At 39.5% G+C, this 27,906-nt stretch overlaps 2 protein-coding genes across 10 annotated transcripts in view; one reads left to right on the top strand and one right to left on the bottom strand.

Moving 5' to 3' along the window:
- Positions 1 to 10,390, bottom strand: part of RTN4IP1 (reticulon 4 interacting protein 1) — an 82,289-nt gene extending 71,899 nt beyond the window's left edge. For 3 of the 9 annotated variants that reach the window (XM_064649848.1, XM_064649850.1, XM_064649849.1), the window contains exons 1-6: positions 9,895 to 10,228; positions 8,088 to 8,239; positions 7,271 to 7,339; positions 6,908 to 7,032; positions 1,775 to 1,823; positions 120 to 256 (exon numbers count right to left, since the gene is read on the bottom strand). In XM_064649848.1, the coding sequence (XP_064505918.1) occupies positions 120 to 256; positions 1,775 to 1,823; positions 6,908 to 7,032; positions 7,271 to 7,339; positions 8,088 to 8,239; positions 9,895 to 10,141 (779 nt within the window). In that variant the 5' untranslated portion in view covers positions 10,142 to 10,228. Of the gene's footprint in view, positions 1 to 119; positions 257 to 1,774; positions 1,824 to 6,907; positions 7,033 to 7,270; positions 7,340 to 8,087; positions 8,240 to 9,894 lie in introns of all 9 variants that reach the window. The other 6 variants (XM_064649854.1, XM_064649856.1, XM_064649857.1 and 3 more) reach the window with 3 other exon arrangements.
- On the top strand, positions 10,275 to 25,858 carry QRSL1 (glutaminyl-tRNA amidotransferase subunit QRSL1). The gene is made up of 11 exons (XM_064649847.1): positions 10,275 to 10,412; positions 11,220 to 11,379; positions 12,523 to 12,621; positions 14,018 to 14,114; positions 15,738 to 15,914; positions 18,133 to 18,308; positions 18,417 to 18,529; positions 20,050 to 20,242; positions 20,647 to 20,764; positions 24,708 to 24,913; positions 25,404 to 25,858. The coding sequence occupies exons 1-11, from the start codon at positions 10,389 to 10,391 to the stop codon at positions 25,613 to 25,615; spliced, it is 1,575 nt and encodes a 524-aa protein (XP_064505917.1). The 5' UTR covers positions 10,275 to 10,388; the 3' UTR covers positions 25,616 to 25,858.
- Positions 25,859 to 27,906: the final 2,048 nt, after the last annotated feature.

Below are 27,906 nucleotides of genomic sequence, written 5' to 3'. Positions count from 1 at the left end.
AAATGGGAAAAGAAAAATAAAAATGAGCGAGTTCTGATAGACTGGAGTCAAGCAATCAAAAGACAGACAGTCTGACCACTAACTCCTTCATCTCAGTATTAAGCAACACAAACACGTACAAGGGTAATGTTTTAAGTTGCTCTTCCAGATTTCCAGATTTGTAATCAATCACATCATCCGCTCCAAGCTTTTTCACCAGTGTGCTGGCATCATGAGAACAAACTGCTGTCACATGAGCACCCCAGGCCTTCACTAGCTAAAAACAAGTATAAAAAAAAAGGAGAAGTCCAAAGATTAAAATTTAGTGAAACATTGAGAACAACTTAAAAAGCCAAAGTCTCATTATATTTATATAACAAATGAGGACCTTTAATAGGGAGTGACAGACTGTGTTCCAGTACAGAATAATCTCTCACACATCCCACAGACAAAATAATGACTGGAATTCATCAATATTTAAGGTGGTTTTGGGGACAGAGGAGTTGGTCTGAAGATAAAAGGGTGGGGTTTTTATGCCACTTAAAGATACCAGGTCTCACAACAAATAAGGCTCCAAATGAAATACTCAGTTTGCCATCTGAATCTGCCAGCTAAATGTACACTAAGAGGTACTGTCCAAGCTGCCAATCTACAAAACTGTCACCAGATCAACCACTGAATATTTTTAAATATGTCCTTTAAGTATTTCATATATCTACCTTACTGTAAATAGGTAAAATACTAGTAACAAGAAAAAGAAGTAAGTCATCTCTGATTTACCACAGGGACAATATCAGGTTATCTTATACTCCAAAAGCTATAGCAAAGTAAAGGATTTTTGCTAGTTATTTCTCTCTATTGGCATTTCATTTTTTCATTCACACTAATATTTTTTACCTTTATTCCAGATTAATTAATGTAGTTTAACCAGGATTAATCAGTTACAAATTGTAACTAGTCAGTGGCTGGTCAGCCTTTTGTACTGAAGGTAGTCACCTGCTTTATCATGGATCAGGCAAACAGCATACCACAAAAACTTCTCCTGTAAGCCTCTTTAAAACCACTGTGTTTATGGCCTAGTAGCATGGAAGGCAGTGATGCAATCACCCAACTGCTGTATTTTTTTCATGTTCTTGAGAGAAAGATGTTTCAGGATGAGACAACAGTGATTAGAATCAAAATACCCAAATTAACTGAGAGCATGAAAAGAGGATGTTCCACAACTAAGGGATCAACAAAAGAGCATATTGACTCTCCAAAATTTAGAGCTACTGGAATAGACAGACAAAAGGGCAGCAGGGCAAAGACAGTGAGGGAAAGTTAATCTAAGCCACGGCACTTAAAATACACTGCACATAAAAGCCTGGTGGCCTCCCACATCATTTGACCAGCTATAACAGTTGTAGTAGATGATACTCCATCAGTTTTTCTACTCATACACCAAGTTCTGTTTGTATTTATAGAGCAGAGCTGAGTGAAAGGTGATGAGAACAGGCTACATATTTCAAGTTACAAAAATCAGAAACTTCCTGCACCCAAATTTTGAAATGCAGTCTTAGATACAATTCCTTTCTTTGAAAGTCCCTGCTTCCTACTTTAAACTAATACAATGTAACAGATGGAAAGCAATAAATCTGAAAATATTTCCCTTTTGGAAATATTAATCAGCTTGATCAGACAGATTAATCAGTAGCTTGATATTGCTCTATTCCTTCTCTCAACTCCCTTCTGTTACTTTTTTTTCTCCACACTGAATCATTTGAAGATGCATCCTGGGTATGCTGGTTTATATTACCTGTACAGCAAATGTACCAACTCCTCCTGAAGCTCCTAATATTAATACTCTGTAAGAGAAAATTAAAATGTATTAAACAGTTTTTTAAACAAACTCTACAGTAACTATGTATTCTAATGCTCCTTATATATCTCTGACACCAAACTACTTTAAGCAAAAGATTGTATTTGTCACTAAATGTTATTCAAGAATGGTTAAATTCTTCAGATAGCTGATAATGTGCCTTAACATTGCTGATCTTATGTCCTGTGCCAAAAGCATTATCTCAGCATAGCCAAAGAGACTTAGATGCGCTTTCCACTAAATGCAAGCAGTGGAGCTGTCAGGCTATAACATTTATCACCCAAAACCCCTGTACCTGTCCTCACTTTCCCAAACATCATTGTTTAGTTTGGGACAAAGTCAGTTAAGAATGCTTTCTGTCTCCCAGACTCCGCTGTCCTATCTCCTAAAGAAAAAAATCTGATTCACCAACATTTTACACAAATTGGTCTCATCTAAGAGAAAAAATAGTTTAATATCACATTATTTAAGGAGACTGTGAACTTCAGAATATATGGAACATAATTTTCCCATACTGCATAATATTTCTCTAAAAGACAAAAATATAACGAAGTACCCTCACCATGAACAAGCTTGATTTCTATTAAATTATCTGTCTTTCTCTTTGAAAAAAGGCAGTAGAATTTTTCTAGTTCATCTCAAAAAAAATTGTAAATGCCAGGTTGTGGAAACTGCCACACAAGCAAGAAAATGAAAAATTACCAAATTATTAGCAATTGAGAGTTCATTTTAACTGAATTTATCAGTCTAAATTAAAAAAAAAAATTAATGCAAGTTTACTCATGTGAAGATCTTACTGCTAGCAGCCGAATCACTGTTCAAAAATTTCATCCAGATATTTTATTAAGTAACTAAACATTAGAAAATTGATTAGTAGAAAACCTTGTAGCTCAAGTTACAGACACTGTGTGGACTTTGGGCCTATTTGCTAATTCTAGGACAAAAGGAAGATTCGAGATGAAGTCCTGGCATAGGATTGGCAATCAAGTTTCTCACAACTTCTGTCTGCCAGGAAAATTTCAGAATCTTCAGAAGCTGGTTTAAAACATTCCTGTTTTAAATGTCAGTGTGCTGGATGTTGAATGAAATTGCTTTTTACAGTACAAAACTGTACTATACAATTTAGAGTCTCAGTTTACAAAAATTCTTTGAAGTAACCTAAGAGACTTGGCTTTGGTCACAGTATCCATTTTAAAATGCTTCCTCTTTTGTAACTGATCAGATTCTGTTCCCTCCTTTTCACTGATCCAAGCTGCAAAATTCAGATTAAGAATATGAAACCATAATGCCTGAAGCTTTTAAATCTGCCACAATGTACTTATCCACAGAACTAGGCTTCTAACAACAGATGCCTGAAGCAACATGCATATTTTTACTTCATTATACTTGAAAAGGCTCAAGGATGCTACACTCAAGATACTGGGTTAAGCCCATCTTTATCCTTAAAAACGACAGTCACAATTAAATCCTTTCAAAATAACCTTTATAAGTCACCCTTACAATTTTACTCCTTGCTTAAAAGGCATGTCTTCCACTACACATTTTGGGGAATGTTGTCATCTTAAAATGTACATTTTGCTCAAAAGATTTAGGTAACATTTTCAGTTTGGGGAGCTGCTTGGCTGGGACTTTTTTTTTATTTTCTCCTTCAATAAAAGCCCTTAAGATTCTTCAGGTAGAAATACTTTCCAGATTCAGTTTGTTCCTATGTTACGGGGCTATTTTTTACCTCAGGAAATTTTCTACCTGCACTGCCTCAGGAAAACACAGAAAGGAGAGAAAATATCGTAGAAACTACCTGTTTTCACTGCAAAGGGAAGCTAGTAGTAAACTAATAGAGTATGTGTACAAGGGAACAAACTAACAAATCATTTAACCCTACAGAGATCAAAAGAACAAAATGAACATTCGCACCCCAGGGTTTCCTCCCTTCTGACAGAGACACAACATTCACCAAGTCCCATATGAGGGACTCTAGGAGTTCAAATGATCAGGAAGTCAGCAGATCTCTCCAGATAAGCATACCATGAGATGAGAGTTTCGCCCTTCTCCCTGGGCCCTGCTTGAAACTATGGTGTGATCAGAAACTAGCATCAGAGAGCCAGGACCTGTTTCAGCTGTGTGTCCCCCCCCAGCAAAACACACATAGGGTGGGGAGTGGGTGTACAGATCAAGGACTAACATTTTCTCTGGATTATAAACAACTAACAATTTTCAGTGACTCAGGTACATGCAAAATAAAAACATATGTATTGAATAAATACATAAATTTTATATTGGCATAAAATTAATGTATTCATTGAATAAACATATCAACTTTATTTACATATAAAATTAAATTTCATCTAATTATGCCAACAAAATGTCCCCAAGAGACTTATTCCTGGATCAAGAAGTGTTTACCTTATCAGGAATTTTTAAAACCTACACTCAATTTGTACTTCTCAACAGATAAAATGACAAAATAACATACAGACATGGAAAAAATATTTTCTTGGGGTATTATACTGTTCAAATTTTCATTGTTACAATATAAACCAGGAGTGTATGTTTAATAGCTTACAGTAAAACAATCCAGCATCCCTCCCCAGCATACTTAAAAGTATAAAATATTGCCTCTATATTTATAAAAAGACCTTTACTTAACAGTATATGCAAGCACTTTCAAGAACTTCTCAAACTGTAAGGTTTGTTTTTATCATGCATTTTGTGAATACAGCAAATAAGATATTTAACAGATAGTGTTGAAGAAGCTCTCCAGGTATTCACAGCAAACTTCAAAACAACAGAGTAACTTCAAAACAACAGAGCAATTTTGAACATTTAGTACAGTATGAACATTCACTTTTAGCTCGTACAAGAATATTGACATTAATTACAGTCATAGAGAATAAAAGTTATGGAGAAACGAGTGGAATTACAGTGAAGCAGGAGGCTTCACAAACAGTGTGAGCACATTTCAGGTAACTTGTAAAAAAAAGATCTGTGAAAGCGTGTGCAGATCAGCAGATATTCCTGTTAGATCAAAGTACAGTCAGACATTGGGCTGTTAGCAAGTACTTCTGGTTAGCCCACCCTTCCACCTTAAAAGAGGCAAAGAAAACAATACACACCAGCAGAAAAATCTCATCTTTTTAAGATGTCTTAACACTGCAATAAAGTATTAGTGAAGTCACTTTCATCAAGGAATACAGCTGCTCTGTCAAAATAAGACACACTCCTGGGTGTGCATACACCCTTCTACATAGCTATTTATATACACCTGCAGGAGACAAAAAGACCAACATAAAACCACGTATGTAGGTAACTCCTCACCAAATATATTATTTAAAGGAATCAAGAAACATTGTATAGATTTTTGTATTTTTAAATTATTGTCTTGAGAGTTCAGGAATACAATTTTGCACAGCCCCTTCATATATTTTCCTACAATAAATTCTTCAGGGGGAAAAAGTACCATCACATAAGTAATTTGCTGCTAGTTTTACAGTTCAAAACGTCTAGGTAGGAATAGTATTTTATAATTACAATAATTTTTTTCTGACAGAGTACTTAAATATTTATTTGGAGCATAAAAGTAAATATTAAATGTAAAGACACTTTATAAATGCAGTTTGAATTTTACTTTTAACAATCTGAACACTTACCTGAAGATTGGAAAGAAACTTTAAACAAGGCTAGCCTATCAACATATCTTTAGATTAATTCTACTTACATGTAAAAGTTAAGATAATAAAAAAAGTCTAAATACTGAAAAATAAAAAGTAAGGCAATGTTATCTAGAATTTTACTACTAGCTGGAAGTTAATTTCAATGACGTCTCTTTGAAACTCCTTTGAATTTTGCAATTTAATTTTCTCAAAACATTGTTTATCTCTAGAACAAACAATTGCTCAGTATTTTCATGATGAAATTTACTGTGACATATCTTCTAAAGATGTGAATGAAGAATTTCAGTAGATCTAGTGTCTTTTGCAATATGTTGCATTACAAAGTACCAGCCAAGATAAGAGGAGGGTCAGGCATCTAGACTCCTACTGCCCAATAATTACTTTACGACCTAAATTTTTGGTACAGCATAGTAAGTTTAATTATTATTTTTTCAACTCTAGTATTTTTACTTCTGCCCTTATTTCCATTCTGAAGGTCTTGCTATCTATTTACTCAAACATCTAAAGGTCAAAATAACTGCAAAGTTCAATTATCAGAAGAAAAATGGTATTTGCTCAAATCTTTCAATGCATTTTTCCTCATCTGCCACTGTCAGATTAAAAGGCTGATAAACAAAGCCAATTTTTCTCTTTGATTGGCTGGTTGTCTTGCATGTTCTCCTCTTCTTGTCTGCATTCCTGACTTCATCAAAGTTCTGGCCTGCAGGTCAAATACTACAGGTCACCTACTCATTTTCCTCTAAAATGCTGGAAAACCAGTCTGTTCCAAATGGCCCCCGCATGCAGAAAGTGAGTGAACCATATCTCTGTGATTGAGAGGGCTTTTTGTGAGTTGCCAAATAACTGAGAGGATATTACATTTGGCTAACTGTCCCAACAGGACAGGCAAACAGAAAGGCAAAGTCCCTATAAATTTCTAGAGATAACATCCTTAAATTCTCTATATAGTCTGTACATTAGATATACATTGGATTATCATAGAATGGCCTGGGTTGGAAGGGACCTCAAAGATCATCTAGTTCCAAATCAACCCCCTATTGTGGACAGGGACACCTTTCACTAAACCAGGCTGCCCAGAACTCCATCCAACCTGGCCTTACACACTTCCAGGAATGGGGCATCCACAACTTCTCTGGGCATTTCCTACCTTTATACAGTCACTACATAGAGGAAGTGAGCAGCAAGTGATTCAGTACACACTTCAGTTATGGACCTCATCTGAGCCTCCCTTAAAGAAGCCTCTCTCAGCAGCTGGGTAGGTTGAACTAACATCTTCAGGCATCTGTCTTTGTGAATGTCAGGGTGTAACAGTCTTCATCACTGCTGGACATGTCTTAGAAGCAGCTCATCAATATAAAAATGAACAACTTTAATTTTAGCACCAAAATTATTTACTTACCTTTTCCCACTACAATTACTTTTGTTCAGTCCTCCTACTTGGTTAAGTGCAGACCATGCAGTGAGACCAACATATGGCAAGGCAGCAGCTTCTATGTGACTGAGACACTTTGGCTTAAAAGACACCTGAAATAAAATCATATGTAAGTCACACAGCAGATCCTATGAGGCACTGAAATACTTAAGTTAGCTTTACTGAATTGCAGATTGTGTACTGCACTTTTTCAACCATCTTCATAACTAGCTGGAGTACAAATGAATCCGAGCACTAAGAAATGAACAGTTACTTAGACACTCAAGAAGAAAAATGCCAGTCTTTACAACTTTGGGGGTTCGTCTGGTAGCCACAGTTTTTAAAGTTTACCTCGTTTCCACTAGCTACCACAAACTCTGACAGAGTGCCCTGTTTCCATGGAGGAATTGCTGCCCACACCTAAAACCAAACAGAAAACAAATATCAATTTTTTTAACTTTGCACACGATTGTATGTACACAGAAAAGCTTCCTTCCTTAAAAATATCTTTTTTCCAATTTGCAGAATGTCTTCATTGTTTATCAGAAACCAGTTTTAGCTTAACCATCACAAAACTGATGACTGTGTGACTGTACCACTGCACTATGTATAACACATAATTTTCCAAAACCCCCAAACTAGTCCCATACCAGGAAAGCCCAGATTATAGGGGTGGGGGTGGTGCAGAATCAGAATCTGCTATACTAAAACTGCTGAAATTGGAAAGCAACCGATGAAGGTGAAAGCAAATAGTATTTGTGTCGGGACTCATGAAGTGGTTTTTGAGTTAAGCCAAAGTTTCTATCCTAAATTACTCATGAAAAAAACAACTAATCCCTTCCTGTCATAATTCTATCTTTGGTGAAAAAGGAAGCAACATTTTAAGTGTGTACTTAAAAATAAATAAATTCCACTCTTGCTACCAATGAAATGGGCCAAAAACTAAAAAACAGAAGGGTAATTAACTTGCAGAAGCAAGTCTCTGGAAGACCATATTTTTCAGACTAAAAAATGAAGGGAAGAAAGCATTCTAGGAATTTATTGCTAGATAGGCCTCATTAAGAGTGCAACAATATTAAAGAAAATAAAGAGGAAAATGAAAGCTGAACATCTTATAATATATTTTAACTATACATGTTAGAAAAAAAAAAGAGATTGGTAGTATCACCTCATCTCCAGGTTTGAAATAAGACACACTCAGTCCACATTCCATAACAACACCAGAGACATCTCGACCAAGTGTCAGTGGAAATTCAGTCTCCTCGGTTTTGATTTTCAGGGGATCTCGCTTCATATTTAAGGCGGTTGCACCATAACCACCTGCAAAACACGAAATTAACCATGACATACCATACTGAGTTTTCATTTATTAACTGGACAATTCCAATTAGAAAGCATTGTCCGTACAAAATGTGCCTCAATTCTGTTATAACTCAAGCATGCAAAAAATCTGCAATATTTTGTATTTTTACAGATTTAATAAATAAGGAGCAAACCTCATTCTGGCTTATTTATCCATGAGATGACTCTCCGTTATAAAAATATTTAGCATGTGATAACACTGTCAGAAATTCTAAGTCCACTTAAAATACTGGAAATGGCCTATTTTCCAATAGCATCACGTAGCTAGAAATCTAAAAGAACTCCAAGCTTTCCATCTGTCTTTCCAAATAGAGTACTGTAAAAAGCAACATGAACATCATTGTAAAAAAATATTACAGCACATCTCCTAAAATGAGTAATCTGAACTTCTATTCAGTAAGTAACACATAAATGCTTTGAAGTCTCAGAATTACCCATCTAATAACTATGCTCAGCCTAAAAGAAGTCTGCATTGAGGCACATACACCCATTCAAGGATGTGGACAAGTCTGCCTAGGTGGCCTATCATGATAGAAAACGTCTCAATACTGAAAAGAAACAAAAACAAAAGCAGGCAGCCTGAAAGAAGGATGAAAACATAGTTTCTTTCAAATATTTTTATAACTGACTCAAAATACTACTTGCAGCCCCCCAGTTCAAGTGGGTCATTTAACAGAAATCCTCAGGTAGCAAATGTCTCATAATGAAAGCCCCAACTATATACAAAGATTTTTTTGAATGCATTTATTAGAGACTCAAAACACAGATTACAGCTCTGTCAGCAGGCTTCCTAAAGATATATTTGCATATTCTACTGAATCTGATTTGATATGTAAGATCACTTCTCAACATGAAATATAAGGTATTCTACTACCACAACTTCCTTCTGTTTTGAACATTGAAATTGCGGAAAAAAATCTGATTAAATGTTTCAAATACAAAGAGCCGGACAGGAAAAGATACAGATTTCCTGGGCGAGATGACAGCAGGTACTCAGATGCCAATTCAGGATGGGCATGGCAATATACAACAGGGGGACAGTAGTAGGTCACACATGTTGACTTGACCAACTTTGACCTTCAGCCTCATTCACCGCAAAGAGACAGGAAAATCCAGCTCCTCTCAGGGGGAACGCTGGATGGGCAAGTCTCCTGGCCAGGAGAGTAGCACCACCCAGACGGTGGGGAGAGGGGAAGAGACTTGGAGAGAAACCATGGTTATGCTACTGACAGAAGGATAATGGCTTGTGAGGCGCAAGCCTGCAGGGCACCACAGCTGGTCACTCGATTAAAGCTTACCCCAGCAACACACACACACTCTCCTCAGTGGATTTTTGTATCATTCTTCCCTAAGAACTTGAAAAGAACTTTTCGTACCGTTCTTCCCTGAGAACCTGACAAAAGTTAAGTTTCCAGGAGGCGGCGGTGTCCCACGGGGCTCGGGGCAACACGTGCTTTTGAGGCAGCCCCCGGACACTGTCCAGACGGGTGTGTGCCGGGGAAGGACGGTGCTCAGGTCCCACTCCGCGCGCCGGGGGCCATGGGAGCCGCAGCCCCAGCACAGTCCCTGCCAGCCCGGCAGCCCGGCCAAGAGCGCCCGGGGTCGGCACTTACTTCTCATGCTGAGGTCGATGGGGTTCAGGCTCGCAGCGTGAACCCTAATGATGACCTCGTTCGGGAAGTGTATGATGGGGAACACCATGTCCCTGGTGAAGCGCAGCACCTCGTTACTGCCGTACCGGTCTATGACCCAGCTGGGCATGGCGCTCCAAGCCCGCGGAGAGGCGCGGAGCCCACGAGCCCGCGGCCGCCTGCCCGCCCAGCGCAGCGCCCGCCAGCCCGCCGCCCCCCGCGACAGCATGGTCGGGGCAGCCAGGATGGGCCGCGGGACCGGCACCGGGACCGGGACCGGGACCGGGAGGCGCCTCTCCCGCTCCCCTGCGCGCTCAGCCCCGGCGGCACCGCAGCCAATGGGCGGCCGCCTTCTTGACGGACCTGCCAATGGCGCCGCTGCGTGTTGCGGCAAGATGGCGGCGTGCGGCCGGCGCGCTGGGAAAAGGGTCGTGACGATCGGGCGGGCGTGAGGAGGCGGCGGGGTACGGGCAGTCATGTTGCGCGCCTCTCTCCGCCAGGTGAGGGGGGATAGTCCGCCCGGCGGGGGGGTGCCGAGGCGTGGGGAGGAGGTGCTGAGGAGCGGGGCAGGCTGAAGAGCGGGGCAGGCTCACCCAGGTGACCCGGGTCTCCTCGCGCCCCGTTCTCCGGGGCGACGGGTCTCTTGGGAGCACTCCGTGAGCTCCTTTCCTCAGCGGGGATCGCACTTTATCCCCGTACCGCCCCTGCGCCGGCTCTGTCACCTGTCTGCCCTGAAAGGGGGGTTGCGCTTTTGTTGGAAATTACGTAACTTTCCTAAAATATTAATTAGTGGTAGCAGGTGGCTAGGTTCCGGTTTTTTCCTTACACGCTGTTGTTGGTTTGATCTTTAAATCACCGAAGCTTTGAGTTTCTCTGGACTAGCTCTGATATGCTTCAATAAAAAAAGCTTGAGGGAATTGAAGGTTGGTCATCTGGGATCTTAAATTTATGATCCTTCTAAGACATGTTGGAGTAACCAGAAGACAGAGGGCATTAACAAAGTCGGAGACTCTCTGTCTTGAGCAAGAATGATAAGTGAAGCGAAGAATACGGACCAAAGTAGCCGGTAACAGATAGAATACTAATTAAATTAAGAGAATTGTGTAATTTAGAACCAATGAATGTTCATTTCTTTTTTTTGCTAAAGTGTATAAATACATGTGAATAGTCTTGAAAGGGACATATGTGGCTGGGATGATTCGCTAAGTCTCTCTGGCCAGAATAAAGAAATGCCTGGCTCACTAGCACTTAAAAGGTGGTGTTGGAGTGTTTTCTTTCTTCCCAACTATTTTCGGTGACACTTTCAGGTGTCAGCAGCGTTGAAGGAAGGTCGTGTCACTCCCACGGAGCTCTGCCAGCAATGCCTGTCGCTCATCAAAGGCACCAAGTTTCTTAATGCCTATATTACCATAGCAGAAGAAAACGCTTTGAAGCAGGCTGAAGCATCAGAGGAAAGATACAAAAGAGGTGTGTCTCTGTAACTCATATCAGTCCTTAAAAGGGTGCTGCGGAGGAGCTCTTTGTGTTAGATGAAGGACCTTTGCTGTGTCTGTGCTGCTTGTTTGACTACTGGGGGATGAGAGCTGTGGTTGAGGTTTCTGTGAGTGTACACTTGGCACTCAGGAGAGTATTTAGTTCAGAAATGAGAGGCAAAACCTGGACCAAATGAGGCACTGCAGGTTAAACAGGCTCTGTGCCTCTCTGACAGCACTGCTACTGGGCGCCTCTTTCTTCCCTCAGCAGGTTATTTTGGATGTGTAGCCAGCAGCAGGTACCACAAACAGGCAGATGCAGTGGTCCTTCACAGGCCCTGTTGATGGGGGTAGGCAAACACCTGGCTCAGCCTATCAGGTTTTTAATTAAGAAGGCAAATTAAAATAAAGCAGCTTCGTTAATTGCAATTATTAATTGGTGAACAGAACAGCTTTCAGTTCTGTTATCTGCAGCATTTAGAGGCTGACCATCCTCATTTTCCTTTGCATTTCAAAAAAGACAGGAAAGGTAAATTTTCACGTAATAGGGTACCTTTTCCCTTCCTGGGTGACACTTGCTGCCCTCTAGCAGCTTAAGACATTTTTGATTCCTGACATAGGCCTTTCAAATTTTTTTATTTTTTTTTTTTTCTGGCTGATTGATAATCAGTCACTTAGGAAAGATTTACTCTGCTTTAGTAATTTTTTAGATGATCTCTGCTGTGTATGGCAAGTAGGCAGAGTTTATGGCTCCCAGCCTAGTGATGGATTTAGCAGCACCTATGGCTGAAATAAGCACTGCGTGGTCACATTGGAAGAGCTATGCACACCTGTGGGATAGCTAACGTCTATGGAAGCAGCTGCCTGTCTTGCAGGCTTAGGCAAATCTGCAGAGCTCTTAGACACATCTGCAGAGCCAGGTCTGGTCTGGGCAGAATGAATGCTCAATGCCAGAGTTGGAATGGAAGATGGTTCTTGGAAATGTAACAGACAACCATCAAATGCCAAGTGAATAGCACTCTTGCTTCCAAAAACCACCCACAGGGACATGTAAACTAAATTGTAATTGATGAGAAAGCTATACATATAGCACACTTTGCTTTAATCTGTGTTGTCTTTGCAATCATTCCTAATGCAGGTCAGCCGCTGGGTGTTCTAGATGGCATTCCTGTTGCAGTAAAAGACAACTTTAATACAGCTGGCATTGAGACAACATGTGCATCAAACATGCTAAGAGGTATGGTAAAGCTTTTAAAGTAAAATCAGATCTCCTTTCAGAACTTTTGCTCTTTAGACGGTTTATGGAGAGGGGTCTAAATATCTAAATATTTTCAAAAAATGAGCTGGACTCATTTGTGGAAATACACTTAGCAAATTTCACCGGCCAAGTTCATCTGGTATCACAGATGCATCTTTTTATTCTTCTAAGGACATTATCTCACTACATGCTTTTAACAACACAGTTTTTATTATAACATATATACTAAAATAGAATTGTTCTAAAATTCACGTTTTGCTTCACATTACTTTTAGGTCTAGAGGACAGCAGTCAGTACTGTGCTGCCTAGCAAAATCCAAAGACAGTCCTTTTTTTGTTGTTGTTCTGTTGATAATTGTTGACTTAAGTAGTTTTTTCATATGGCTCTAGGAAGACTAGCCATTAGCAATCCCGACATACAAACATGTTGTATAATGCTTTTTTTTTTAATTTCCTAAACTCATTGTTTCTATTAACGTCATGAACATTTTCAAGGCATTACAGTGCTTTTTTATTGTAAAAGCAAAAGTAGAAAATATTACTTATATCTATTTTATTCTGCATAAAGTAAAACTCTATAAAGTTTTGTGGAAGATAACAGAAGTAAATTAGCAGAATCCTAATCTGATTATGGGACTTTTAGTAGCAGTAGAAACAAAACATGACTTGGCTATTTCAAAAAGTGTTATATTACCTGAGATGCTTTTCTTTAAAGCACATTATCAGACCTCTTGTGATTGTTTGCAGTGAGTATTAGGAGTGATGTCCTTGTTCCTGTTGAAGGTGGGGGTGGAGAAACCCCTGTCAATATTTGCAAGATTAGTTGCTTATTACCTGAGATCTCATGTCACTGTCATGATTCTCATCCTATGTTATGTGAGGTCTAAGTGGCAAAGGGTGCACATGTTTGACCACAGTATAGCCAGTTAGTATTTCACCCTGTGGTTAACCATATGCTCCTTTATCTCATGGTAATGGGAGATAATTTAGCATAGATTAGCAGTTTCCTGTAAAGAGCTGTTTCTCATTTCTTCTCATTTTAGACAGTTCCTGCAAATTCGCTGAATGCAGTAATTTACTACCCTTGTGGTGTCTTGTTTATGTGAAGTCTTAGCTCCACACTCTAGGCATGTATAATCCAGAATTACTGGATTGTAATTTGTGGAGGAAAAGAAATGATGTTGCAAACTAAACAGCGTTTGGTTTACTTTTGTTAAATTTTGAAAATTATTCATTTTACCTTGAAGCAAAACGTTGTCACTGTGAACTGGCAGTTCTTATGCACAGGTAATGACAATTCTGGAATGTTCAGAGTGGCTACTTGTAAAAATAATTTGTATCTCATAAATCACTCAATTGTTCTGATTGTTTTCAGGTTATATTTCTCCTTACAATGCTACAGTAGTTCAGAAATTACTGGATCAGGGAGCTGTGCTTTTAGGCAAAACAAACCTAGATGAATTTGCAATGGGGTGAGTGTTTATTATTTTTAATGTGTGATTGTACATAAAAAGGAATACACACCATCTGTTCCAGTGTACCTGTAATCCTTAATTCCTGTTTCTGTGAGGCTGGACAATAATGAATACTTACCTGTGAAGAGTATATAGAGTTGCATGAACTTCTCCCTGAGCATTTATACTGTTGTGTAAATGATTCAGATGCTGAGGTTTATGAACATAGTGTTCAACTGTAGCTGTACTTGAGAGGGAGGAAGTGGTCCAGCCTTTGCAGAAGGCCAAGGATAAGCAGCCTTCTTCCAGATCCAGTAGTGTGTTTGTAGAATTGGTTACAACACAGTTATTTGTTGCCTTTTTCTCCCTCCTTGCTGGTAGTTTTTGCCCATAGCTAATTATTATCATGCCCCCAGTGGCAGCCACTGCCTCTGCCAGTCAGCCACTGCAGTAATTAGTATGAGTAGTCCCTGATTTGCTGCAAAAAGGCTAATTAGAGCAACACTTTTAAGTTACCTACCCTAATGCTGGTGACTTTTTGTCAGGAGCACATTGCAAAATGCTCTTAAAAATTGATTCTCCAGCAAATCAGTGAAGGCAACCAAACTGTAGCAGGGAACAGAATCAGGCCATTAGGGATGAGTATCTTTGTCACACCAACTGCTGGGTCTGGAAGGGAATATCTGGAACTTAGTTACCTGTGAGAAACAATTAAATGCTGTGTTTTGGTTTTATTTTTATTTTGCTTAAACTGAAGACAGAGGTTTGATTGGGAATTCATATGGATGGGGTGGAAATACTTTGACTCTATTGTTTTGAATAAAGCAATTTCTATGTAAAAGAGATATTCCTCAGGAAGAGCAGGCAAAAAGCACGGCAAAAATCTGATTATGCAATATTGCAACTTGTCTAAGCTCATTAAAGCACAGGATTCTCCTGAAAAGGCTTATCCCAACACTGACTTCTCATTTCTGATCTGAGTGTTTGCATGGTCTCTTATGCTAATACCAGCATAGCTGCACCATGAGCTTGATCAGGGAGCGGATCCAGCTCTGAAGTAATGATGTCTCAATGAGGTTAGTTCTCAACTGCTGTAATCTGCCTGCTCTGTCTGATGATTTGGCTAGTAACATGGGCACCTTGGAGTCGGGGAACATGAGGTGGAGGTTGTGAGGAAGGAGGCAAGTACCCTCTGCCCCTGTTTCTGGTAGCAGTTCACACTTAAGTGACCACGAGGTGACTGAAGCCAGTTTCTGAGAAGCCAGTCTACTGCTCTGAACCAGGGACTCATGGCCTCAGCAGAGGGCTACAGAGTGAGTAACAGTGTGTCATTTACGGAGAAGAGCTTGTTCCTGCTGTTGTGGAGCTTGTTCCCCACCGCTAGCAGAATGGTTTTCCCCACGACTGTGGTCTTGCATCGAATGCAAGGGTAGAAAAACAGAATGCCTTTGTTTTGAAGCAGATGTGCACCTTTACTTTTACATAGCTTAAATCAGTTTTATATCTTTGTGATTATGTTCTTTTGTGTTGAAATTGAATTTGCTAGAATGAAGGATGAGGAATTGGATGAAAAAAGAATAAAATTGGTAAATACTCTGTGTCATCTGTCACTTCTGTCTGTATTTGTCCTTTCTGTCTTAGATCTGGGAGTACGGATGGAGTATTTGGACCAGTCAGAAATCCCTGGAGTTATTCAAAACAATACAAGGAAAAATCTGTCCCAAAATCCCATTCTGAGGACAAAGAGTCTAACTGGGTAATAACAGGAGGGAGCTCAGGAGGCAGCGCGGCTGCTGTGTCGTCTTTCACGTGTTTTGCGTAAGAGGCTTTTAGAATTGTTTTTCAATAAATGTCTCAAAATATGTTAGAAGGTCTTATAATTGTAGTTTTCTCATAAGCTAGTATGAAATGGGAGGGTTATTGGCACTGGCATGCAAGATTTTATTTCAGCATCCCTAGGTTATTTGTGGCATGTCATGAAGCCAGAACTAATCCATGCAGGCGAATTTAGGCTTATTCACTTCAAGCATTATTCAGTGTACTGATATGACCACTTTGCACTGTGTGACATATAATAGTAAAGGAGTGACAGTTTTATTCTTATTCCCACATAATCTCTTAAAAGTCTTACGAGGTTTGTGACACATTCTCTTCCTTAGTAAGTGTCTTACACAAACGTGCTTAAAATGTAATTCAGCAAATTAGGAGATCCCTTAATTTGTAACAGTGTAATAATCGCTCCTCCCCTCCTTTGTTTTTATAGCATAGTTACATAATAATACATGAGCTTTGGGATTTAAAAGCTGTCAAATCTCTGATTTAACAAAAGGGTACACAGTACTTACTACACAGATACTTAAAAACTTGTCTGTTTCAGTGTTTGAGGTTTTTTTGGCAGGTATGTGTTTTGGGTTGTTTCGTGGGTATTTTTCCTAAAGGTAGCTGGATTTTTTTTTTTAATGGTAATTATTAACTGTATGGAATAGCAACACGCTATTTAGCAAATCAGTTGTCTATACTATCTTCCCCATCTGACCGTTAAAAGAAAACTGATCCTTAAAATTTTACACTTTGCATTTTATGAAATTTCTAGAACTACGTTTGAGCATGTTTTATAGAATATTATTTCAAGTGTACTCTTATTTGGAAGGTGTTTGAGAATGCTCTTTAATTACTTTGTCCTTGTTTACCCATAGACTACATGACAATCATCTATTTTATTGTTAAAATTTTTTTGCTAATGTTGATTACTTTTTTTAGCTTTTTTAATTATTTTTTTTAAATTATACATCTCATTGCCCTTTGCTAGGATGTAGTCTACTCAACATTTTACTACTGTTGAAACTGAACTTGGTGCAGCCATTCCCAAGAACTGCTGGTCCTTGCCATGATCCTGATAGGTCTGGCACCTTTTCTTACATTGCTGGCTGTACTGAACTCCCATTTTGCGCTGCTCAGCACGTTGTCAGATCGGGGAGATTTTTTGTCCATCTATTTTATAGCCTATAACCTATTGTATATTCACTCTGTTAATGCCTTTCAAGCATTGGGAACACTGCCAGTCTTTGTCTTTTCAATTTGAGTTTTGGATGTACAAAAATGCTACAAAATTGAGGATGTTTTATATCAACACATACGCTTTGAAAAAAGTTCCACTTCAGCAAAGTCAATTGAATTGGTTCAGCCATTTCAGAAACAGATGCCTATGGGAAAAGTCATATACTCACTTCAGTAAAAATTGTACCTACTTCTTTAGTTTAATTTGGTTTTGGCAAATATTTGAATGAAACCTGCTCTATTTTTTTAATGGTGCTTGAGTTAAATTTACTAAAAACAAGAGAAGAGTGTGTTTCATTTTAATATGAATTTCCAATTCCATTACAGTTTTTGAAATAAAAATTTCAATTTAGAAAGAAGAAGGTTTCACCTGTGAACAAAAAAGGAAGTCAAATCCAAAAAATAATAAAAAAACACCGCATCCTATTTGTACCTAAGCTATTGTAAACTGGGAGTTCTGATGCTATGCTTTGTAGGTTTGGAAACAGGAAAAATGTCCTAGACTTTCCAAAGTATGCCTTCTTGTTAGGGATAAGAAGTGTCACTATTCATTTTTATAGTGGAAGATGCTGATTCATAGTGCATTGGCTATTGAGTAACTAAGACGTCAGTGTTGAAAATTGTGCTCTAGATCACATGAGATGTATCTTTTGGAGTCCACAGTATTGGAACAGATCAACAGAGAAGGCAGAAGAAGGTATTTGGGGCCATCTTCAGATGGTCTGAATTCTACCTATTTGGCTCTACTTTGTGAAGAGACTTGGGCTCTCCTGATGGCTAATTCAGAGACCCTGATAAAAATCAAAGAACAGATAAAAAATAGAATAGGGAACAGACTGAAATTTAGGCTGTGTGTTTATGACTTCTAATCTGGAGGAATTCACAGAGTTTTAACGCCATGCATCTTAAAGCCACACGTTCTTATTATTTGGAAATGTTCTGAATTATTTTACTAATGATAATCCTTTTAAAACCATAGAGCCTTAGGGTCAGACACAGGAGGATCTACCCGAAACCCTGCTGCTCACTGTGGTGTAGTAGGTTTAAAGCCAACATATGGACTGATCTCTCGCCATGGTCTCATTCCTCTAGTGAACTCCATGGATGTGCCAGGAATCCTAACCAGATGTGTGGATGACGCAGCAGTTGTGTTAGGTATTACTTTGTCATTTGTCTTTGTTTACAGCATTGTCTCAAAACAAACTGAATTCTGCGTAACTAATGTGCATTTTCCTTTTCTTCATATGTCATGTCGTATTTCAGGTTCACTTGCTGGACATGATCCTAAAGACTCTACCACAATTCAGGACAACTTTAAGCCATTTGAACTACCCAATTTGACTGATGTCAGCAAGCTCTCAATAGGAATTCCCAAGGTAACATTTAAATCCTGTCAAGAGTTGTGGACAGGAACAACAAATAGGACACCTAAAAAAAAATATTTGTGTCTTGCCCACCACCTCCCAATCTCTCATGATTTAAAACTGTGAAGACAATACAGGCAGCTCCTGGAAAAAAGCAGTATTTGTTCTGTTGCCTTTTACGGCAATTTGGAGTAAGCATATGCTAACGTGTCATCTAAAACATTTTGTCATCATTGTGGGAAGCACTGTCGGGAACGTCAGGGGAAATGGGGAACTTCAGTTCTTGTTTCTCTCTGTTGCTCTTTCATTAGTAACCTCTGTAACCTCAAACAAGTTGCTCTTGGTGCCTTCTCACACAGTGAGGTTGGTACTGGTTTGTGCAGTGCTTTGAGATACTTGTCTAAATGGCACTGTGTTAATACAAAGCAGAATTTTAAAGGCAATTGAATGGCACAAGGAGCTGCGACTTGCAGAGGATGGAAAGAGAGCTGTAATCTGGCATCGGTTGTATGCAATTGAATTATGTTTGTAACTATAGGGGTCCTTACATTTTAGGAACAATATTTGGGACTCCAGCCTATTTTTAATTTAATAAAGGCTCTTCCTTCAAAGTGACAATGTGAATAACATCTACGGGTTTGATTCTCAGCTATTGAACCTGTGCTAGAACAGACATACCCAAAGATTTAATTAGGTAAGCAGGGATGTCCACTGACCAATTATTCAGGATCTGTGAAGTGCAAAAATTATATACCTAGAAAATGAATTAGCTGCATACTGTTTAGATTTTGATAAATCTAAAATGGTGGTATTGATTAATTATTTATAACCTTTGGACAGATGTTTTCTGCTGCTACAGATTGTCCTGAACAGATGCATGCATACATGAAACATGAGTCATAGCTACTCAGAAATCAGACAGTACTATGCCTCTTTTTGTGGGTTAGAACTGAAGCGAAAATAGAGAATTTTAATGGAGTATCTTTAACTTAGCTCTTTAACAGCAATGTAGCTTATTTAAGTCTTCTCCCAGCTCCTTGATTGTAGTTACTCTTTGGTGGGGGTTGCCTGCTCTGTTTCACTGAGGCGTGTCAGTTGCCACTGATACATCGTGGCCATAATTTCTTTTTATCTTTCCTACTCACAGCAACCCTAGTTTCAGGATTTCGACCTGATGAATTTCTACTTGTGACTGCAGAGCAGTTCAGTACAGTCTCAGTGAATAGATAAATAAGGGAATAACTGGGTAATTTGTCCTTCAGTAGAAACTGCTGAAATTCCATGATTGTGATATGTAGGTTGATCCTACCAAGATGAACATAATACTCTTAAGAAGACTGAATCCTGTTAATTTAATACTGCTTGGTTGTATAATATTTAGTAGATGCAAAGAGCTTTTAATAAGTACTTTAAGTCATATTGTGGTAAGATAATGGTTTCAATGTATTTTTAGCAAGGATTATTTGCATTTTGGTCTCTAGTAGAAGTAAACCAGCATGTAAAATCACTCCCCTTCTTGTTTTTCCTCTAAGGAATATCATGTACCAGGGCTGTCTGGTGAAATTCTGGCTCTCTGGTCAAAGGCTGCTGACCTCTTTCAGAATGCAGGTGCTAAAGTGGTTGAAGTGAGTCTACCACACACTCGTTACTCAATTGTCTGCTATCACGTGCTGTGCACAGCAGAAGTGGCATCAAATATGGCCAGGTTTGATGGACTGGAATATGGTAAGGCCTTTGAAAAAACTTTTTTCTGAGACAGTAGAAACTTTGCTGGATGCCATGAAAAAGTGTTAGTTTTTATAGATGTACTTTTCATGGTTCTATGCCTGGTGTTATTTCTCCGCAATGGAATAGAGCAAAAAACCTGGTCCAGATAAAAATATGTGAGTAATTGCATATTTTAATATATTTCACTACTACTAGACATGTGAGTGGGCTCAAAATCTGGTTTAGTATTTCTCTAATAAAACAGGAATGTGTTTTGTTGTTTTTCCAGAATAGTAGCGTGTCAGACGGCAGCAAACAGTGGCCTATTAGATCACTATGTATAACATTATCTAATGTTCTAATGTTGTTAAATCTTAAGGACTACAAGAAGTATTAATATCCAAAATGCTTTTTCTTTTCAGGACACCGTTCTGATATGAACGAGTCCACAGAAAGTATGTATGCTGCAACGCGACGAGAGGGTTTTAATGATGTTGTAAGAGGAAGAATTCTATCAGGAAACTATTTCTTGTTGAAACAGTAAGCAGAACCTCTTGAAATTCAAATTTGCCAAGTTGGCAGATTTTTAAGTAAATGGTTCATCGTGACATGGAAAAAAAATTATTCTTAACTAGTGGCTCCTTGCATTTTTATTATTGCTTTAGCTATACAATATGTAGTGAACTGTTAATAATAAATGAAAATGTTTTCCCTGAGTTTTAACAGTGAGCCTCCTAAATTAAATAAGTAAAACAACTTAGTGATAGATTTTTCCCTACCGGAGTATTATTGGCTTCCATTAGTTAAATTAAGCAAAAATCTCTACCCTGTGCTATGACATTGAAATCATACTGAAGCCATTACTGTTGTTGTGTTAAAAGTTCTGTAGTTGTCGATCTCATTAAAACTGCACAGAAAAACTGCTAGTACATTCTAGCACGGTCTTCTAGAGAAAGCCAAAGATACGTCAATTAAATTAACTGTAGCTCTTTGCCTCAGTGTGTAGGGAAAGAGAGTCTCTGGCAGAGGTACTGAACTGATGTCTTTACAGAAGATAGGGTTTTATCCAGCTCACAAATAGAAGCTGGTCTGTGGATCTGTTTTACATTTTTAGCTTTCAATACTTACCAACAGGCCCAAATTGTGTTAGTAAAAGTGCTGTTTTTCTCTTTCTGAATTTGTTCAGATACTAACAAAAATATTAATCCTGTAATCAGTCTCTGTAGTGCACTTGCTTTGAAGGAGCTCTGTCAGCATGAGTATTCATCAGATGTGACTTCTTAATTGCTCTCAGAGACAGGAATGTTGTCAGTTAATCTGTAACAACCAGCTTTTATGGAATGACGATATTCCTGCCAAGGGTGCTCCTTCTGCTTACGACTGCCCAGATCAGCTTTCCTAAGGCTGCTTTAAAATTCACATAGTTAACTCTTTGGTGAAGGAATATACAATTGGCTCCCATTGAGATTGAACAGGAGAGTTGCGTTCCTGTCCACAGTAAATTACTTTTGAAGAGCACAGGGTTCAGAAAGCATTCTTAGAATAAGTAGTAAGGAAAACCCATCTGTGTCTCCTGCAAGTGTTGCCTTTTACAATTAATATTTATCTTGCTTTTGAAATCTTTAAAATAACTAAGTGATTGTTCAGGAAGTTCTGTTTAACATCTTTAGAGATGACATGGACAAGGGGATCGAGTCCTCCCTCAGCAAGTTTGCAGATGACACCAAGCTGGGTGGGAGTGTTGATCTGCTGGAGGGTAGGACAGCTTTGCAGAGGGATCTGGACAAACTGGATCAATGGGCCAAGTCCAACTGTAAGAGGTTCAACAAGGCCGAGTGCTGGGTCCTGCCCTTGGCTCCCAACAACCCCCTGCAGTGCTACAGGCTGAGGGAAGAGTGGCTGGAAAGCTGCTTGGTGGAAAAGGACCTGGTAGTGCTGGTCAACAGCAGCTGAACATGAGCCAGCAGTGTGCCCAGGTGGCCAAGAAAACCAATGGCATCCTGGCTTGTGTCAGGAATAGTGTGGCCAGCAGGACAAGGGCAGTGATTTTTCCCTTGTACTTTGCACTGGTGAGGCCACACCACGAATCCTGTGTTCAGTTTTGGGCCCCTCACTACAATAAGGACATCGAGGTGCTGGAGTGAGTCCAGAGGAGGGCAATGGAGCTGGTGAAGGATCTGGAGCACAAGTCTTACAAGAAGTTGAGGAGGGAGCTGGGGTTGTTTAGCCTGGAGAAAAGGAGGGACCTTGTCACTCTCTCTACAACTACCTGAAAGGAGGTTGTAGCAAGGTGGGGATCAGTCTCTTCTCCAGGTAACAAGTGAAAGGACAAGAGGAGACAACCCTGTGTTGCACCAGGGGAGATCTAGATTGGATATTAGGAAAAATTTCTTCCCTAAAAGAGTTGTCAAGCATTGGAACAGGCTGCCCAGTGAAGTAGTGGAGTCGCCATCTCTGGAGATATTTAAAAGATGTGTGGGTGTGGCACTTAGGGACTTTCTGCAGTTAACAGCTAGGCTGATTTCACAAATTATTGTAGAAGATCTAATTCCCATGATATAACTACTTAACTTAAATCTGCTGTTTATTATTGATTATAACCATTTTCATTGCTTTTTTTTCAGAATCTTAAATCTTTAGATTAATAAGTAGCATTTGGGCAGTTCTTTTATTTATAAACACTGTCATGTAGCAGTTGTTAACACATCCTTATCTTTTTTTTTTCCCCTTTTTTCCTCCTTTTTCCTTTTTCTTCCTCTTTTTTTTCTTCCTTCCCCCCCTTTCTTCCCCCCCTCTTTCCCCCCCTTCTCCCCCCTCTTTCCTCCCCTTCTCCCCCCTCTTTCCTCCCCTTCTCCCCCCTCTTTCCCCCCCTTCTCCCCCCTCTTTCCCCCCCTTCTCCCCCCTCTTCTCCCCCTTCTCCCCCTTCTCCCCCTTCTCCCCCTTCTCCCCCTTCTCCCCCTTCTCCCCCTTCTCCCCCTTCTCCCCCTTCTCCCCCTTCTCCCCCTTCTCCCCCCTCTTCTCCCCCTTCTCCCCCCTTCCCCCTTTCCTTCCCTTTTCCCCCCTTTTCCCCCCTTTTCCCCCCTTTTCCCCCCTTTTCCCCCCTTTTCCCCCCTTTTCCCCCCTTTTCCCCCCTTTTCCCCCCTTTTCCCCACTTCCCCCCCACTTCCCCCCCACTTCCCCCCCACTTCCCCCCCACTTCCCCCCCACTTCCCCCCCACTTCCCCCCCACTTCCCCCCCACTTCCCCCCCACTTCTCCCCCACTTCCCCCCCACTTCCCCCCATTTGCCCCCCTTTTCCCCCCCTATTTCCCCCCCATTTCCCCCCCTTTTGCCCCCCTTTTCCCTCCTTTTGCCCTCCCTTTCGCCCCCCTTTTCCCTCTCTTTTCTACCCTTTTGTCCCCCCCCTTTTCCCCCCCTCTCCTCCCCCTTTTTCTCATCTTTCTTTCCTCCTTTCATTCCACTTTTTCTGTTTTCTTTTTTTCTTGTTTTACTTCCTCCTCCTCTTTTTTTCTAATTTTTTTCCTTTCCCAAGTAGTTGTGGGTTTAGATGGCAGTTACTTTTGAAATTGAACTTTCCTGAATTTGAGGATTCCACATTTACCAGTTCTGCATATGAAGTTAGAAGAAACAATAGACATAAAGGTGGCTAATGTATTTCTGCTTCAGAGTTGTGTAAAGATAGAAATCCACATGTTTATGTGAGGGACAAAAAAAAAGGGTTAGGGAAAAATAAGGTCTTTATAGTATTCTATAGAGAATTATACTACAAACACATACATAGTTTTAAGTCCATTTAGAATCCTCCACCAATGATGGGACTTTTTCATATGCTTCAGGTATCTTGCTGGATTGAATCCTAAATGATTACTTCCTATTTTTCAGGCCTGTTTAGTTCTTTATTGTTTCTAGGTTTTGCTGTGCTGCCCTGCAGTGAAATTAGGTTGGGTATCAGGAAAAGGTTTTTCACCAAGAGGGTGGTTGAGCACTGGAATGGGCTCCCCAGGGAAGTGGTCACAGCATCAAGCCTGACAGAGTTCAAGAAGCATTTAGACAACACTTTCAGACACATTTTTGGATTGTCCTGTGTGGGGCCAGGAGTTGGACTAGATAATCCTAAGGGTCCCTTCCAGCTCAGGATATTCTGATTCTATGAAATTTAATATACAGTTTAGTTTCCAAATGGTCATAAAAGTATTGTTTTGATTTTGTAACGGTTGTTTTGATTTGTAAGGGTTTTGTTTTCCCTTCACTTTTCTTTAGCTGAATGCCCTCATCTCTTCCTTCTCTGACAACTTTGCTGCTATGAGAGCATAAACACCATGTATGGTGTCTAAGCATACATATCAAAAACTTAAGTACCAGTGTGAGTCAAAATTTTATCCAGAAGGAATACTGGGCTTGTCTTTTCTACAGTACCTAAGAAATTAGGTTCCATATTTTAGGAATTAAAGTGTCATGCCCTCATGTCCATATTTCTTTCTAGGAACTATGAGAAGTACTTTGTCAAGGCACAGAAAGTCAGACGTCTCATTGCCAATGACTTTGTGAAGGTTTTCAGGAGCGGTGTTGATGTTTTACTCACTCCTACCACTCTGAGTGATGCAGCACCATATAAGGAATTCATCAAAGAAGACAACAGAACCCGCAGCACACAAAATGACATCCTGACACAGGCTGCAAACATGGCTGGTGAGAAGGGACAGGAATTAAACTATGTTTTCCTCTTCCTAGTAATTTTTAATGTCTGGTCCCTTTAGCTATTTCACCTCTTCTTTAGAATCAAGATATTTCACTCCCATGTTGTAATTCTTACAGTGATAACCAAGTGTAAGGATGGTTTATTAAATGCTTGAAAATGTAAGACTAGGTTTTAAAGTGAGGCACTCTGGAGCTGAGTGTGGGCTGCAGGTGAGATGAATCCATTCAAGTTCTGGAGACAAAACTTGAATCTCTTTCTAAGGAGAACTGATTATCTTTTCAGAGATGATGGCTCCTTAAATCAGTCTAACTAATTTCTTGTGATCACCTAGCAGTATCCTTAGTTCATTGACTCAAATTATTTTAGCTAGTCGTTCTCCACTACATAATTTTTCTTCTGGTTCTCTTAGAATTGTTACAAAAATTACTCCAACTACTGTTTAATAGTAAGTCTTTGTATGTGTATCTTTTTTTCCTTCAGGACTGCCAGCCATAAATGTTCCTACAGCTCTTTCAGAGAGAGGCTTGCCAGTTGGGCTTCAGTTCATAGGACGTTCATTCCAGGAGCAGCAGCTTCTCACAGTAGCCAAATGGTTTGAAAAACAAGTACAATTCCCAATGATCCAGCTAGAAGAAGTAAAGGGGCATGACCATGATGTTTTTCAGCATAAGAAATCTGCTTCTTTTTCATAACACAGGGCTTGCTAGTCAGCTAAAGCAAGAAAGCTGTGGGGATGGTCTAAAGATGTATTCTTGCAGTTAATTATCCTTTGCAGAAATAATAATCTGTTTTAAGAAGACCTTATGCAATAATGCAGGATTGGAATCACGACACCTTGGTACTCTGTAATTAAGGCAAAGTGAATCATTAAGTAAACATGTTTATGTTATTAAGAACCATTTTTAAATGATATTAAAACCACCAAGTTGAAATTATGTCTCTTATGCCTGTGGAACTGATTTTTTTTCCATCCCCAGAGTGCGTGTAAGGTATCTGGCCCATTAAAGAACTAACCTGAGCTTTTGTGTGAAAATTTCATGGTTGTCAAAGGGTTTGGTTTCCTTCTGGAGTGTAGACTTTTGTAATGGCAACAACCAGACAAGCTTTGTTGGAGCAAATGTAGTAAGGATCTGTTCACCAAGAGTTAAATACAAAAGGAAACAAGGGAATAACAAAGAATCATAGCATCGTTTAGGTTGGAAAAGACTTTTAAGATCATTGAGTCCAACCCAGCACTGCACAGTCCACCACTCAGCCGTGTCCCTAGTGCCACATCTACACATCTTTTGTGTGATGCTTATTAAGGTCACTGTGAGAAAACTAAATCAGGCCTGCATTTAGATCCCTATTTTATCAAAATTTCAAGATGTGGAAATATTAGTTCATTTAAAAACATAACAATATTCCCTACTTCTAGCTAACTCTCATGCAGGAGGTGAAAATAACCTCCAGGTTTACAAATCATGCAGATTACTCTGGTTACATCCATGTAAAAATGATGAATTCCAGATTTCTTCTGGGAAAAGATGCCTAGTGGTCTTGAGTAGTTGTTTTCCTCTTTCTTCATCACTGTTCTTTATAATCAGCACTTGAAATTAATACTTACTAAGAAAGAGATCATCTCAGTGTAACTCTCCATAAGAATACTACTACCTATTCCTTCATGGGCAGTCATTCAACACAATAGTAATTTGAACTGAATTTCCAAACGATCAAGTTGTAGACTGGAAGACTTACTAAACAGCTAATAACCTGTTTTGAATGTTGCAGTTTCCATTTCTTGAAAGTTAGAAAAATATGAAGGACGAAGCTTGTGGATTTGTTTTTTGCATCAGATTCATTTTCAGTTGTAGTCTACAGCATGCACAGGTGTAAATAGTGTAGGGTGGGGAAAATGACTGAGATATGGTCCCATATGGAAACATATGGAATCTTCCTGAATTATGTCTTGTCATAGCCTATATTGCCACCCATATAAAACAATAACAACCTTATTTCTAAAAATTGCACAATTGGTGAATTTTCCATACCCCAAGGTGAGTTATATCACACAATTAAAAATCCTACATGACAAAAATTCTAAAAGTGAAATTAAATTCTTCAACACTGAAGATCAAGATACAGCCTGTTTTCAGCCTGATTCTGTCTGAATTTTTCCACAGAACAGTCTTCAGGGAAATTGCTTTTCTGCCAGTGGGTGATGATGAATTGAAGATCTCAACAGACTTTTTTCACTGCTGTCTTGTTCAGTAATTTAGATATGCTGTAATCATGCATCTTGTCTTATAGCAGCTTGCTGACCAGAGCTCTTGGTGAGGTTATCCATTATCCAAGTTGATATACATGGATATATACTTGCAGTAGCTGCTCTTTGATCTGTAGTCACGTCCCAAACCAAGACCTACCACTTGCTGTTTCTGAAAGTAAGTCAGTGTCTTTTTCTCAGAGTTTGAGATAAAATTGTGGCTGTGGAGAGCATTCCTGGATGGACATGGAGCAGCTTGGAGTGTTACCGACAAAAGAGAACAAGCAGAGAATTGTGCTTATGCTTGGCAGTCTTTCTCTTAAAACTTCTCTGATACAAAGAGAAATCTGATGGAAAAACTGGATCAAGGCAAAGATCCCACTCCATGTTTCCCAAGCAGCTAGAGGAGGGGTAGGTGAAGGGGAACTGTTCCTATATCTGAACTACTTTTTCTTAAAGCAGGGCTCTGATTTCATTCTCCAGAATCCTCTAAACAGGCATTCAGATGATAAAAGCAATTGATTGCTCTGAGACAGGTCCTTCAGAGTTTTTTCTCCTGGCAGATTTCTGAACGTACAATAACTGCAGTGAAATACACAGTGGAGAAGGTACAAAGCAGACAAACAGACATCCATTCTGCATGGTCTTTCTGTTAGTAGTTGAGACCCATCTTTGAATTAAAGATAGTAGAGGCTCGAAAACCAAACTCCCGGGTAAATACTTAAATTTCTGGGCTAT

The sequence above is a fragment of the Pseudopipra pipra genome, chromosome 3, assembly GCF_036250125.1.
Source record: "Pseudopipra pipra isolate bDixPip1 chromosome 3, bDixPip1.hap1, whole genome shotgun sequence".
Taxonomy (NCBI): Eukaryota; Metazoa; Chordata; class Aves; order Passeriformes; family Pipridae; genus Pseudopipra; species Pseudopipra pipra.
The sequence above is the reverse complement of the archived record's forward strand: the minus strand, read 5'-3'. Positions and strand labels throughout refer to the sequence as shown.